The sequence below is a fragment of the Phyllostomus discolor genome, chromosome 4 (assembly GCF_004126475.2).
Source record: "Phyllostomus discolor isolate MPI-MPIP mPhyDis1 chromosome 4, mPhyDis1.pri.v3, whole genome shotgun sequence".
NCBI lineage: Eukaryota > Metazoa > Chordata > Mammalia > Chiroptera > Phyllostomidae > Phyllostomus > Phyllostomus discolor.
The window spans coordinates 112219905-112233241 of record NC_040906.2 but is presented as its reverse complement, the minus strand read 5'-3'; the positions used below and the strand labels follow the sequence as shown (position 1 = coordinate 112233241).

At 43.5% G+C, this 13337-nt stretch overlaps 1 protein-coding gene across 1 annotated transcript in view; it reads right to left on the bottom strand.

The window, feature by feature from the left end:
- The window catches only part of DNAH8 (dynein axonemal heavy chain 8), a 305262-nt gene that overhangs the window by 30305 nt on the left and 261620 nt on the right, over positions 1-13337 (bottom strand). The window contains exon 87 of the mRNA XM_028509424.2: positions 9857-10017. Coding sequence (XP_028365225.2) covers positions 9857-10017 — 161 coding nt within the window. The remainder of the gene's footprint in view (positions 1-9856; positions 10018-13337) is intronic.

The following is a 13337-nucleotide window of genomic DNA, read 5'->3' as shown; positions in this document are numbered from 1 at the left end:
GAATGTGACTCATATTACTCTATGATCTCATTCTAGTACACAGTGAAGGCAGACTATGTGGATGAAGTTCTATGTTAGAGCAGACAGGGTGTCACCATTGCTGATGTCTTAGGGAGAGCCAGGAAATACTAGCTAGTCTGGGTACCATTGAATCTCTGACTCTACCGTGAACTCTGTGTCCCCAACTTTCCATTGGCTCCCGGGCACTGTTTCTTCAATCAAACCACTCCCAAACTTAATTTGTTTTCATTTTCCCTTTTCCCTCACCTGAACTATTCCTCACCCCATGTTCTTTAACAACATCAGTGTCTTCACTCAGCTGCCCAACCTACAAACTTCAGAGATGGCCTCCCCCTTGATGTCACTCCCCAGCTCCTGTTGGTTTCCCAGTCCTATTTCCAAATCATATCTAGCATCCATCTAGAAATTTTCAGCATTCTCATCCTTACTGTCTTTAGAACTGTCACAAATTCTTTCACATGACATCTTGAATCTTCAAAAGCCAGTCTCTGCATTTGTATCAGCATCATTGTTAGGTTACTTTTTTCCTCAAGCCCTTCCTTTACCAGGCTCTAGGCACATTGAACTTGGTTCTCCAAACGTACCACACAATTTTATATCTTTGTGCCCCTCCTTAGAGAGTTCTTTCCCATAGGTGCCCTCATGTACGTTTTTTGCACTGTGCTAAAGTGTCTTATTTTTAATTGTATGTATTTAAGGTGTACAGCTTGATGATCTGATGCGTGTACACACCCTCACTTCATCATCTTCCTCTTGCCTTGCATTCTGTCCTTCTTGCCCTGGTGCTGCAGTCACTTCCTCCCCATCCCTCTCCAGCCTGGGAACTCCTGCACTTCCGTTAAGGCACAGTTCAGATGTGGCCTCTCTCACTTGCTAGCTTACTTTGATCCCTAAAGCTGAAATTTATTGCTCCTTTGCCTTTGTTCTCATAGCAATGTGTGTGTGTCTTCTGATTTTAGAGTCTACCATATTGTATTACATAACTATTTGCCATCCATTTATTCTTCCCTAACAGCTGATAAGCTCTAAGGGCAAGGACTGTGTCTTACTGTTACAGGGTGCAGCCAAAAGGGGGGACCCCAAATGGGCATTTAAAATGGGGTGCAGAACTCGAGGTGTCTAGGAGATTTTAGGATGTCTTCATCCCCCCTCAGGGTGTGGGCTGGGGGAAGGGACACATGGAGCAGGGCCTTTGAAAGTTGTTTTTACATAGCAACAGCCTTGCAGCTAACCCCTGGTGTAGTCATTTAACATATCTATAGCCTTTGGCCGGTCGCTTAGATATGTTAAATAGCTGTGGCCAGGCTCTGAGCCAGGGGAATGGAAGTAAATTCCCCACCAAGACATAACTGGGGGCAGGTCCCCCAAGTTACAGCGCCTGCATGGGAACTTGGAGATGACTGGCTCCAGGACTTGGGGCCACACCTGCCCAGACTCATGATGGCAGCCCAGTAAAGCTGGAAGGATATGAGTTCTGGCTTGTGAAGCTGAGTGTGGGAGGAGTCGGAAATGGGGCTGCAGAGGAAGATTGGCGCGGGGATTTAAACCGAGATGCAGCAGCCATTGAACAGGGGGAGAACCATGCAGCTGTGGAAGTGCAGAGAAGATCACAGCTATTGAGAGAGAACCACAGCTTTAGCAGAGTGAAGACTCCCGCAGCCCTGAGAGGGAGAACCATGCGGCTTTGGCAGAGTGGAGACTCCGGCAGCCCTGAGAGAGAGAACCACGCGGCTTTGGCAGAGTGGGGACACCCGTGGCCCTCGGAGAGAGGACCACGTGCCTTTGCCAGAGTGGGGACCCCCGCAGCTTTAGAAGGGGGAACCACCACCTGGTTTTAGCAGAGATCTCAGCGACTCAGCTGAGGGTTCCGGGAACCCAGGGAGGTCTCCCAGTTGAGATGGAGTACTAACTGGGAATAACCAGACGACTGCCTGAGCCATGGACTTCTATTTCCTTTCCTGAGATACGGTACTCTGGACTGGGCAAAGGGGGAAGGAAGGAAGGACTGTGTCTGTTTGTGGGTGTTTTAAGGGACTTTGGGATTTTGGTGAAGACATTAGGTCACTACTTTAAGTCTGCATAGCATTAAATAAACATTTCCTTTCCTTTTCACAAATCTCTGGCATTGAGAGATGTCTTTCCTCTGGCGGTGGACATAACGGACCTGGGGGCTTTTTTTTTTTTCAATAATAGTATATTGTCCCAGGCCCCCCCTTGTTTGTTCTATAACATTACTAACACCTAAGTTGGTTAGGGACTGACTTCTCACTAAATATTTGTTTTGTGGAATTGGGGCCAATTGGCTTGAATTTCATTAAACCTCAAATATAAAGAAGAGCAATTCTCTGATATTTAAAGGGTATGAAAATTTAATTATTTGTTTCATCTTAAGGTAACAGTACATTATCTTACTATTTGTCTATTTCTCAGCATTTATATATCAATATATATCAGATTTCTTAAGGTCAAAGAGAAGAAAACCACTGTAAATTTCCATTCATACTAAGAAAACAATGTATTCTTCCTATCTGTTCTAACTAGGTATAAAAAAGGGAAACAACCTCATATCTAGGTGATATGGACCCCATCATTATGGATAAAAATGAGACATTCACACAGACTACTGAATCTGGTGGAGAAAAAAGGACAGCATGACTTTTCTCTCAAAGGGAGCAAAAGCCTCTGCCCTTGCTCCAATGAGCTTTTATAGTCTTACTGGACATGTTACAAGAAGGACCTCATTAACTATGCACAGGGTCGCTTTAGGTGGTTACCTTATACAGAAAACAAAGGAGAGGATGATGGTAATCACATCACAGAAGAGGGGTATTTGCAAATGAAAGGCAAAAGTAGTTGGACCAGTTACACTCATCCTTGGAAGGTTTAGCATGGTTTTTAGGGAGCAGCTTTGCAGTAAATGTCCTCAATCCAGGGTGAGGGAGTTTTAGCAAAAAGCAAGACTCATAGCGGCCTAAGTACATTGCAGGCCTGATTCCCCACGGGAGAACCTATCCGTGGGTGTGGGTCCTGTGCATCTCCCAGTGGGAGCTGGGCCCACACCACGCAGAGCGGTGTTCCACACTTAGGATTCTCAGGCACTCTCTCACTCACCAGCTTGAATCCTCTCTGCAAACACTCTGCATCAGCGGCTGGGAGCCAGCAGCACACACTACTGCAGACACAGCTACCCTGCTCTGGGCCAGCCGGCTACATTCACCAGCATTCCAGGGAGGGGCCAGTGGAGATGCTGCTGCTGCTAGATCTCACTGAAGAAATACTTTCATGGTAGGCCACTTAATTAAATTTTTTAGGTGATTTAAAAACAGTCCTCAAGACATGGCTATGGGGAAGAATTCCTAAAAAACTGACCCATTTTGCATGAGAGCTGGACAAGCTCTCCCAATTACCTCCCGATCAGATCAGCACACACAAAGCACTGAATGCCACAAGTGTACAACTTCCATTTCATTTCTTCTTCCACGATGTGATTTTAAGTTTGCAAGGGCAGAAAAGGCAGAGAAGCCTACTGAACTACCTATAATGGAGAACTGCAGATATCTCTATATACCTAAAAAATCCAAGGGCTTTCAGGAAAACTGGCCCTACAAATAAATGCTCTGAGATGAAGAAAGAGAATGATAATGAATCGATTTGCTTTGGTGCTGAGTTACTTCTAGAAGAAATTTCCCCTTGAAGTAAATGTGGGAAAAAGCTCATATTGGTCTTGTAGCTTGGTGGTGTGGGGAGTCACCTAGGTCATCTCTGTTGGGTAGTCATGGATGATATAAATGTGAAATAACTGAAAAACACAACTGCTTCTAAAATAATTAACTATCTAATGAGATATTAATGCACTATCATATCCAAATCAGCCTAGATTTATATAAATCTTTGCACATGAAACATCATGTATAATGAGCATAATTTTTTAAAATCTGAAACTTAGCAGTGTCAGCTAACATGAAAAGAAATACAATTAAATTCAGACTGCATAGAAATGAATATAGAAGTTGTAATAAGACATTTGATAAATTCCAGAAGGTAGAAAATATGCATAACCATTAATGAGAAAACAAGTGAAAATAAATAACTGTTTTTGACATTGAGATAGTTCAATTTGCAATGTCCTTGGTACCTTATAAATCTAGATAATAAAACTATTAACTTTGCATAGCGATTAAACTATGCATTTTTATGGTTCCTGTCACCAAGGTACCTAAGCTCTTGGGAGAGATTGAACTTATTTTAAAGCATTTATTCAGCTTGGTTTTTCTCTTCTACTTCAGGGATTCTGCATTCTTAAGCAAGGACCACAGGGAGAGACTTGTGGTCCCCTTTCCCAAGTCTCCTTCCCCTTTCCCATTTGTGGATGCTAATGCCAGAGTGCGGATTCTGATAAGAATGAACACAGATTCTCCACTATGGCCCAGTTACAGCCCGGAGCCTATCTGGAAGCCAGAGTGCTTTGGAATGATCTGGACAGTCAGATAAATTAATAAGGATCCGTGTAGCAGTGGCAGTCATATAGATTTAGCCTGTGTATCTCAGAGAGTCTACCCCCCTCATGTGTCTTCAACTGTTATCTTTGCACAAACACACTCAAACCTCTTACCTGGGCACCAGTCCCCGTTTCTCTCCCCACTTAGATGCATCCCACTGTCTTTCCTAATTCAACATGCCCCAAGCAGGACTCTAAGTCCTCCACAAACACACTGTACCCAACTCCTCCAGCATCTCAGCTGCCAGACCAGAAAATGACAGGGGAACCCTTAATTACTTGTTTTAGTTCACATAGAACGTGGAGAGTTCTGTCTTGCTGGAGTGAGAAGGAAGTACTTGGAAGGAGACCAGGGATAGACTTTAGCTAGGAAGCTGCGCCTGCTATTCCTTACTGCCTCCTGGTGGCTGGTGAAGGAACAGTAGGGGTTGAAGTACAGCCCTCCCAGAAGGCTCAAACGCCAGAGTGAGGCCCGGATTCTAGTTGCCAGCTATTTCAGAGCCCAGAGGACAGAAGGATCAAACCTAGGACAAAGCTTACTCAGAGACCGAGAAAATAACCAAACGCAGAGCTGTAGAACAGAGCCTACTACCTGAGCAGGAACCAGAAAGGGGCCAAGGTCTCTGGGAAGAGGAGAGCAGGGGTGGGTGGGGAAGACCCTACAACAGACCTAGTGGGAAGTTAAAAACAAAGAGAAATCAAGAGAGGGCCACAGGTCTCTAGTTGTCTCTAGCAGAAATAGCCCTTCATTTGAGGCAGAGGTCTAGCGCTTTTTACTTGACCTCACTCAGTGTGGTGGGGCTTGCCAGATCTGACAGTCTTGTTTGGAAAAACAGCTATGCCATACATAGCATGCCTGCCAGCAATGGGTATAAGCCTTTGGACAGAGTTACGAAGAGAAACTTGCCAAAAGACCAAGGAGGTTTGCCATGCCCTCTCTACCCTGCAGGTAGCAGCAGCAAATGAATGAAAACTGTAGAAGGTTCCCAGCTACTGCCCTGCAGCTTCGTCCTATCCTTGCCTCACATCACCACCCCTAGTTACAGCCTGCAACATCACAGACAGGGTCTCCAAGAAGGTCGATTAGCTCAAACAGCCATTAACTTCCTGCAAATGTGCTCACTTTCACACAAAATAAGAGAAAGTAAATTAAAACTATGCTGAGGTAACATTTCTCACTTGTTATACTGGTGAAAATTTAAAACTTTGCCAATGCTCTCTTGATAAGACTGTGAAGAAGCAGGCACTCTCACATTGCTGGTGAGAGTGAGAGCACAGCCCAGTGCAAGGGAACGTGGCAGGACGCGCTAGCCCTGGATTCAGCAATCGCATCCACAGCAACATGCCCTGAAAACACATCTCTAGCAATAAGAGAAACCCTGAGCATGAGATCATTAATTGAGGAATTATTTGGAATAGTTAAGTATTGGAAACAACCCTACATGCCCATCCACGGGGGCCTGAATGAATGAACCATGGTACGTATGAACAAGAGCAGGCATGCACCTGTAAAATAATGAGGAAGGCATCTATGAACTGATATGGAGTGGTTATAACATACATTGTTATGTGAAAATGGCAAGATATAAAATGGCAAGGCAAAAAAAGTATATATATACACACACATATATACATATACATACACATACACATATACATATACATGGAGAGAGAGAGAGATAGTATGGCAAATTTGTTTAAGAGAGAAAGGGTAGTAAGAATATCTATGTACATGTGTGTGTATATATGTCTGAGCAAAAAGAAACACAAGGAAGATAAAGCAGAAACTGATGCATTTGGTTGGCCATAAAGAAAGGGGGAAGTGGGTTGGAAGTGAGACTTCTCTAAGAACACCTTAGTATCTAGTTGTGACTTTCAGTCATGTTCATGTGTCACATAATTAAAACATCAACAAAGATGAGAAAAAACCTAAAATGTAATACAAATAAAAACAAATGATCCCTGGCCAGGTGGCTCAGTTGGTCAGAGCATTGTCCTGTATACCAAAAGGTTGTGGGTTCAATCCCTGGTCAGGTATATGCCTAGATCATGGGTTCAATCCCTAGTCAGGGAGCATACAGGAGGCCACTGATCAATGTTTCTCACATTGATATCTGTCTCTCTCTCTCTCCTTCCTCACTCTCTAAATGCTATAAAACATATCCTCAGGTGAGGACATTTTTAAAAAGTTAAAAAAAAACAACAACCCACAAATGTACCTATACATCAATTGATAGTATAACCAAACAGAAAAAAATCTGAGTGACATTTGGACATAACACTCTGTGCACCCTCAGTGGGATTTATTTCAAGGGCAAAAAGAACAGCAAAGAAAGCTGGACCTGTACTTAGGACATTTGTTTGTGGCAGAGGCATTGGCAGGGTTGTTCAGAACAAGGGAGTAAATACAGGGTCCGGCGGAAGTAAGGCCTGCTGGAGGTGGTTGGTAGGGTAGTAGTATGTGGGTGTAATAAGGTAAAGTTTTAATTTGAACACTTCCTCTAAAATGTCATATGGTGTGCTTGAGTGTGATATTGCTATTACAGGATTACATGCTTATGATTTTGTAGTAAAAGATTTTGTAATAAAAAGGGGGTGTTATTTGTGCTGGACACTGTATACTGAAGTTGCTGGGAACCGGAGTTCTCACCATGGGAGAAAGGAGATAACAATACGGAGTGGGGGAAGACAAGGAACAGCTCTGAGGTTTGTAATCGGAATTGGAGTTATTAGTATTAGCTTATGACATTTTAAAAAGTACATATTTCCTGGCTCTGTCCACTGAGAGGGGTTACAAGCACGCATGCATGTGCACACACACACAAACAGAAATAAATGTGGTTTTATATGGACATAGCTGCAGATATTTAAACAGAGGTTTAAATATAGAAAGAGAAAAGACAAATGGAACAAAATGTTAATAATCAGTGAATCTCGGTAAAGGGTATATGAATGTTAACTGTGTACTTGCAACTTTTCTGAGGGTTTGTAATAGCCCTTACAAAATAGCTCAAAATAAAAGTCAAGGGAAAAGTACTTTGTCTCTCTATTGTTTCACATTTGAATTACATTTTAGTTGCCCTGTTTTGGACTCTTTCGAGCTCTGGTTTATCTTTTGTGCGAGCTGGTGACCAGAACTGCCTACGGCAATCCAGGCACAGGCACGCCATCCTCGTTAAGTCAGGGCGAGACGGTGTCAACTTGTTTTATGTGCTCCTTGGCAGGGTCCCACAGCACACGACGGGATCAGATTTCTAGGAACCAGCTCTCATGGCTCCTCAGGCTCTTGCCAAGGATGGAATCAATGTTCAGAGCCTTCCTATGTAAACCGTCTCAACTGCTAATTTACAAGTGCATTAAAACTTTATCGGTCATTTTCCTGCCCACTCACATGAACTCATGAGATCTTTCTACAGATTATCCCCATCCATCAGATCCTCCACAACCTGGAAGAATTTAGGACTTCTGTCACATTCAACAATACTCGCTCAGCCTCAGGCCTTGGTTAGCACTGGAGGAACAGTAGTGAAAACAGGCCAAAGTTTCAACATAATGGAGCTTATGTTAAATGATGGCAGCCAGACAACAGCAAACCAATAACTTAGTACAGAGTATGTCAGTTGATGATAAAATCTATGGAAAAAAGCAGACAAGGAGGATAGAGTCTGAGGCGGGGGTTGGTTTGCAGCCAGGGAAGTCTTCTTTGACATTTAAGCAAAGACTGGAAGAGGTGAAAGGTGAGCTGCAGTGTTATCTGCAGGGAAGGACTTGCCAGGAAGTCGAGTATCCAGTGGGGAGAGCCTCTGGCCTCTCTGGTGACAGGGAGCCAGCAGGAGCTAGAGTGGGGCGGCAACTAGTGAGGGAGGGGGCAGAATGAGACCTGGCTGAGGAGTGGGGGCAGATGGAATTATTGGGCCTTGTAGGTCACTTGCAGGTCACTTTTGGTTTTTGACCTTGACTTGGAGTAAGATAGGAGCCTTCAGAGGGTTCTGGACAGAGGAGTGATGTGGTCTGAGTCACATTTTTAAAGTCTCAGCTAAAGCAAAATTATTTCTCTGTTTTCTCTTTCAGATAATGTTTAAATCAATTCACAAATGGGTCTCTGAGGAATTCCTTTTATTTCTTCACTTTTTTCCTATTTCCAGCTAACTTTATGACAGCTTTTATTCTTTAAATAACAGCTAGAGTCACCACTAAAGAGCCATCAAGTTTTCTCATGGGGTCTGAAGGGAGCATTAGCCACGTGGGCCTTCAGAATCATGCCCACATCTTTGAGGATGAAAAGAACAGGAGAGAGGTTAGAGGGAAGGGGGAGGTTAGCATCAACATGGGTGACCAGAGGCCAGGAGGCCAAGCCTGGTGGAAGGGTGAGGTGCCCGTTCAGGGGTGGGAGCACAGGTGGACTCCGGGGCTCCCCGGCAAGGGTAGAGAACCAGCTGGGGACGTCCGCTGCAGCTGCAGTGAGTGACTGGGAGAGGCACGCCGCATTCCGTCTCAGCCAGGATAGCTTAGCATCTAGGCAGTGAATCTTGGTTTCTTTCTATGTCCTAAAACCACTCTCCTAGACATAAACTTATGCCCATCCAGAGGGGAATCTGAGCTGGGGCTTCCTGGAGTCCTCTCTGTGGAGCCAAGTGGTCCTGATTTCAGGTGTGGACTTCCAGAGAGATGAGGGACGAGACCCCATCCAAAGGAAGGGTCCTAGTAGGGGCTTGGGACCCGGATGCATTTCCTCTCTTCACTCATTGCCTCTTTCCTCAGTGACTGGAGCAGAGACCTCAGGTGGAGCTATGACACCCACCTTTCACGCTGGCTCCGTGTCTGTGCCCCGTGCTCACTGCATTGTGCGCATGGTGGACGGTTAGTGACAGAGAGTGCCAGTGAGCACGTGACTGAGCAGGACCATGAAAGAGAGAAGATCAAGCAGAAACACCATCTGCATCCTCCTCTCTCTACCCTCCTGGCCCTATTAGATTCTGTTTATTTTTAATGGATTTTTTTGAGGGAAGAGGCAAGGAGCTGGGAGACTACAGTCCTATCAGTGGAGAGCATCAGCACCAATAACACCAACTGGTTTTATGACACCACAGAGAGGTAATCAATGCATAAATTAGAGCTTTAATGTTGTCATAAACCCCAGAGCATCAGGATTTAGTGAGGGGAGAGCAGCCAAGATACGACAAAGTTGTAACTGGGGGACAGAAAGTGACGCTATTTTTCACAATAAAATAAAAAACAGGGAAAGGAGAGAGATTAAGAGAGAAAATGAAACGCACAGTCTTTGCCAAGCTGAGTTATAAATGGCTCCTTCAAATTTAAAAAATGCCAGGAACTTACGTGATATCAGCATTTGGGTGAAGCCCAAAGACTTCGGGGTTATCTAGGGAAGGCAGTGACTGGATGTATTCAAAATACTGGTCCAAGGTTTTGCATAAAGGTATTTTATATCCAGTATAAAAACAGAAGGACGGTTCAAACATCTTCTCACTGAACCAGACCTATACAGGAGAGAAAATAGAAGAAATAAAATCGATACACATCTAAATGAAAACTGCTATTGTAAAAGAGGGAGGGTTGCCTTATTTCCATGTTAATAGTTTTTAATATTGAGGTTGAAAGCACCCGAACACAACCACTGATAGAATAATGAGCACACTGATGAAGAAAAGAGAAAGGCCACAAGACAAAAACAATGAAGCCCCAGCCTCTGTTTAACAGCAAAGAAGATATTTGCTAACAGTGGAGAGGAGAGAGCCAACCTGGCAAGTCTGCTCGCTGCTCTAGTGACTGAACGACCCTCAAACCACTTTTGAAGAGGAGTGGCAGTACTACAGAGTAGATGAGGCAGTGCACACACACACACACACACACACACACACACACACGACTATCTGGCATTTTCAGTGCCACGCTTCTCCCTCAAGTGGGGCTCATGCCAGGGGGCTTGGTCTGTGTTCACTGTGGCTCACAGCAGTGCTTAGCACTGTGCGAAGCCAGGGAAACTTCTCCCAAACCTCTCCCTTCCCACCCTGAGCTGCAGAGCTCCCTCTGTTAATTAACTTCTGTCCTTGGCTACAAGAAGCAAATGTATCCAACCACCTTATTGTTCACCTTAAGGACATCATTTTCCCATTCCATATGAACTGATTATCCGTAATGTAACAGCAAGAGAACAAATATATACTTGGTGTGAATAGACTTATTCTGAAGAGGAAAAAAATAATAATACTGAATGCCTATGAGCCAGATTTGAGGCAATGACTTTAGTATCGAACAGAGCAATTTTCCCCATCAGAAGGGCAATAATGGGAACACAGGAGGGGCAGAAATGCAGGTAGGATGTCTGAATCACTTGGAGGACTTGACGTGGAAAGAGGTGGGAACTGTGCCTTACTTTGGTTAACCACACCTTGTCTAATGTCTTCCCTCCAGCTCTTCCTCCAGCTTTTTTTAGTCCAGTGATTACTCTGAATATGAAACACCTGATCTCTTTTTTGCTTTATTTTCCACACTTCTATCCTATTCAAGTTCTTTACACAAGGTAACGAGCTTAGAACGAGAACAGAATGCAAAGATGAGACACACACAGTCCTTTCCTTTGAGGAGCTTGTGACCCAGCAAAGGGCTAAGCCAATTACATAACAGCCACAATACAAAGTGCACTAAGGTAAGGACCAGAGGAAATAAAATAAGAAGAGTACTAAGGAGGTTGGAAGCAGGAAGAAAGAATAGCCATATGGAGGTCAGGTAAGGCTTTACCTAGGAGGTGATTTTGGCACTAAATCTCTTTGGCATTTTGATAGTGGAGACCACACAGGCAAAAGCATAGAATAAATAATGCAAAATGTGAGGTGGGTCGGGGAAATGATGACGTCTCAGGTGAATATAGTGTGGTGGTAAGAGAGAGGACAGGAAAATGAAGCAAGGCCATTTTATGGACAACTACGGATGCCAGGGTGATGACTGGTGTACATTTAAGAATGGGGAGCAGATGAAAGTTATTAGAGAAAGTGCTATGATCATGTCATTCATCAGAAAGACTACGTTTCTGGTGATGTGGATGACTAGGGAGGGAGTGACTAGTCACATAGGCAGCAAAAGACCACAGTGAGTTCTGTGTTGTCAGATGACATATCGGTAAAAGCAAATTGAAGTTTTTTCCTGTTTTCCATTATTTTATTTATACAAACACAAATAGCTGCATTCATAAACATACAAATAGCTGAGTTTACCCAATTTGGAGGACAGTTTGGGGGTATAGTCAAAATACAGAATATGAAGTCCACATGGAATTACTTTGAGAGATTCTAGGAGGTATTTGACAAAGATAGACAGTCATACTCCAAAGACAAGAAATAAGGTACGGCAATTGTTGGGTGTAGACATGCCATAGGATGCTGAAAATAGAGAAAATAAACAGAGGTTCAAAGATTAGAGCCACACTAAAAGTCACAGGAATAGAGGATCCAGTTTGGAGGCAATGATATACAATCAAATTGATTCTCACTCAGGCAATGCTAGACAACAGTCAGGGTGAAGGGGCAACAAAGAGGTTAGGTCCCCTAGTTGAAAGATAAGACTGAAATACCTTTTTTTTCCTTTTGAACCTCACATACACAAGTGAGCTTATCATATTCCTTTATTTTATTGTTCTCATGAGTGTCGGCCACTTTTATCTTAGTTTTTTCCCCCCCATTCAGCCCAGATATCCACTCTGGCTCCTTCCCTCTGAGGGCATCTGTTTAAATGTACCTGACCCCTGGCCAAATGGCTCAGTTGGCTGGAACACTGTCCTATACAGCAAAGGGTTGCAGGTTCAATCCTCATCCAGGGTCAGGACACAAACCTAGATTGTGGGTTCAATCCTCTATCAGGGTGCATATGGGAGGCAACTGATCAACGTTTCTCACATTGGTTTCTCTCTCTTTCCCTCTCTCTCCCTTCCTCTCTCTTAAAAAACTCAATAAAAACATATCCTCGGGTGAGGATTAAATGTACTTGATCTATGTCCTTGAATATACATTTACCCTTGTGAGATACCCACGTATTACTTTATAGATCTGTTTGATTTCATTAAGCTCTGCACTCAGCAGCAAGTGTCTAAGATCTGTGCATGCTGTCATGCAGACCATTTCTTCCAGGTGCCACACTTAACCCACAACAGGCATCCACAACATTAAATTATGCGTTCCCCCCGTGACAGACCCCTAGGTTGCCTTCAACTTCCTACACACCAGATCACCACGAACATTTGTACACATAGCCATTCATGGATTCTTTTCTAGAAATGTTCTGGAATGTACCTTACCCAGGATACTTAATTTCAGTGAATTCTGCTCAACTGCTTCCCAAGAGGTCTGTACCAGTTCAGCCTCCGGCAGCTGGCTCTTACCTCCACACCATCACCCACCTTTCTCCACACACAGCTTCAAGAAAACTTGTAAAAAGGTTGAAAGAAAAATCCACTTTCTGGTCAACCCCCAGTTTACCAAAATACCCCCAAGGTTTGTGCTTCCAATTTTGTTGAGGTTTTAATTTTGTTTAGGGGGAAAATCATTGAAAGAGAGAATTAACAATATAGATTCTAATATAAAGAATTCAAGTTACCATAAAGTACTCACATGCAATTTTCTCCCACTTAGGTAATGTATATTGCTTCTTTAACATGAACAAATTTTAAGAAGACTTTTGGTCTGGTAGGTTATTCACCCTATTCATCCATAATTGCTAAGGAATAATGTTCTCTAGAAAATGTATACATACCAGTGTGATACATGTGGATTTTATCAAGCACAGGGGAAAAAAAACCCAATACTTC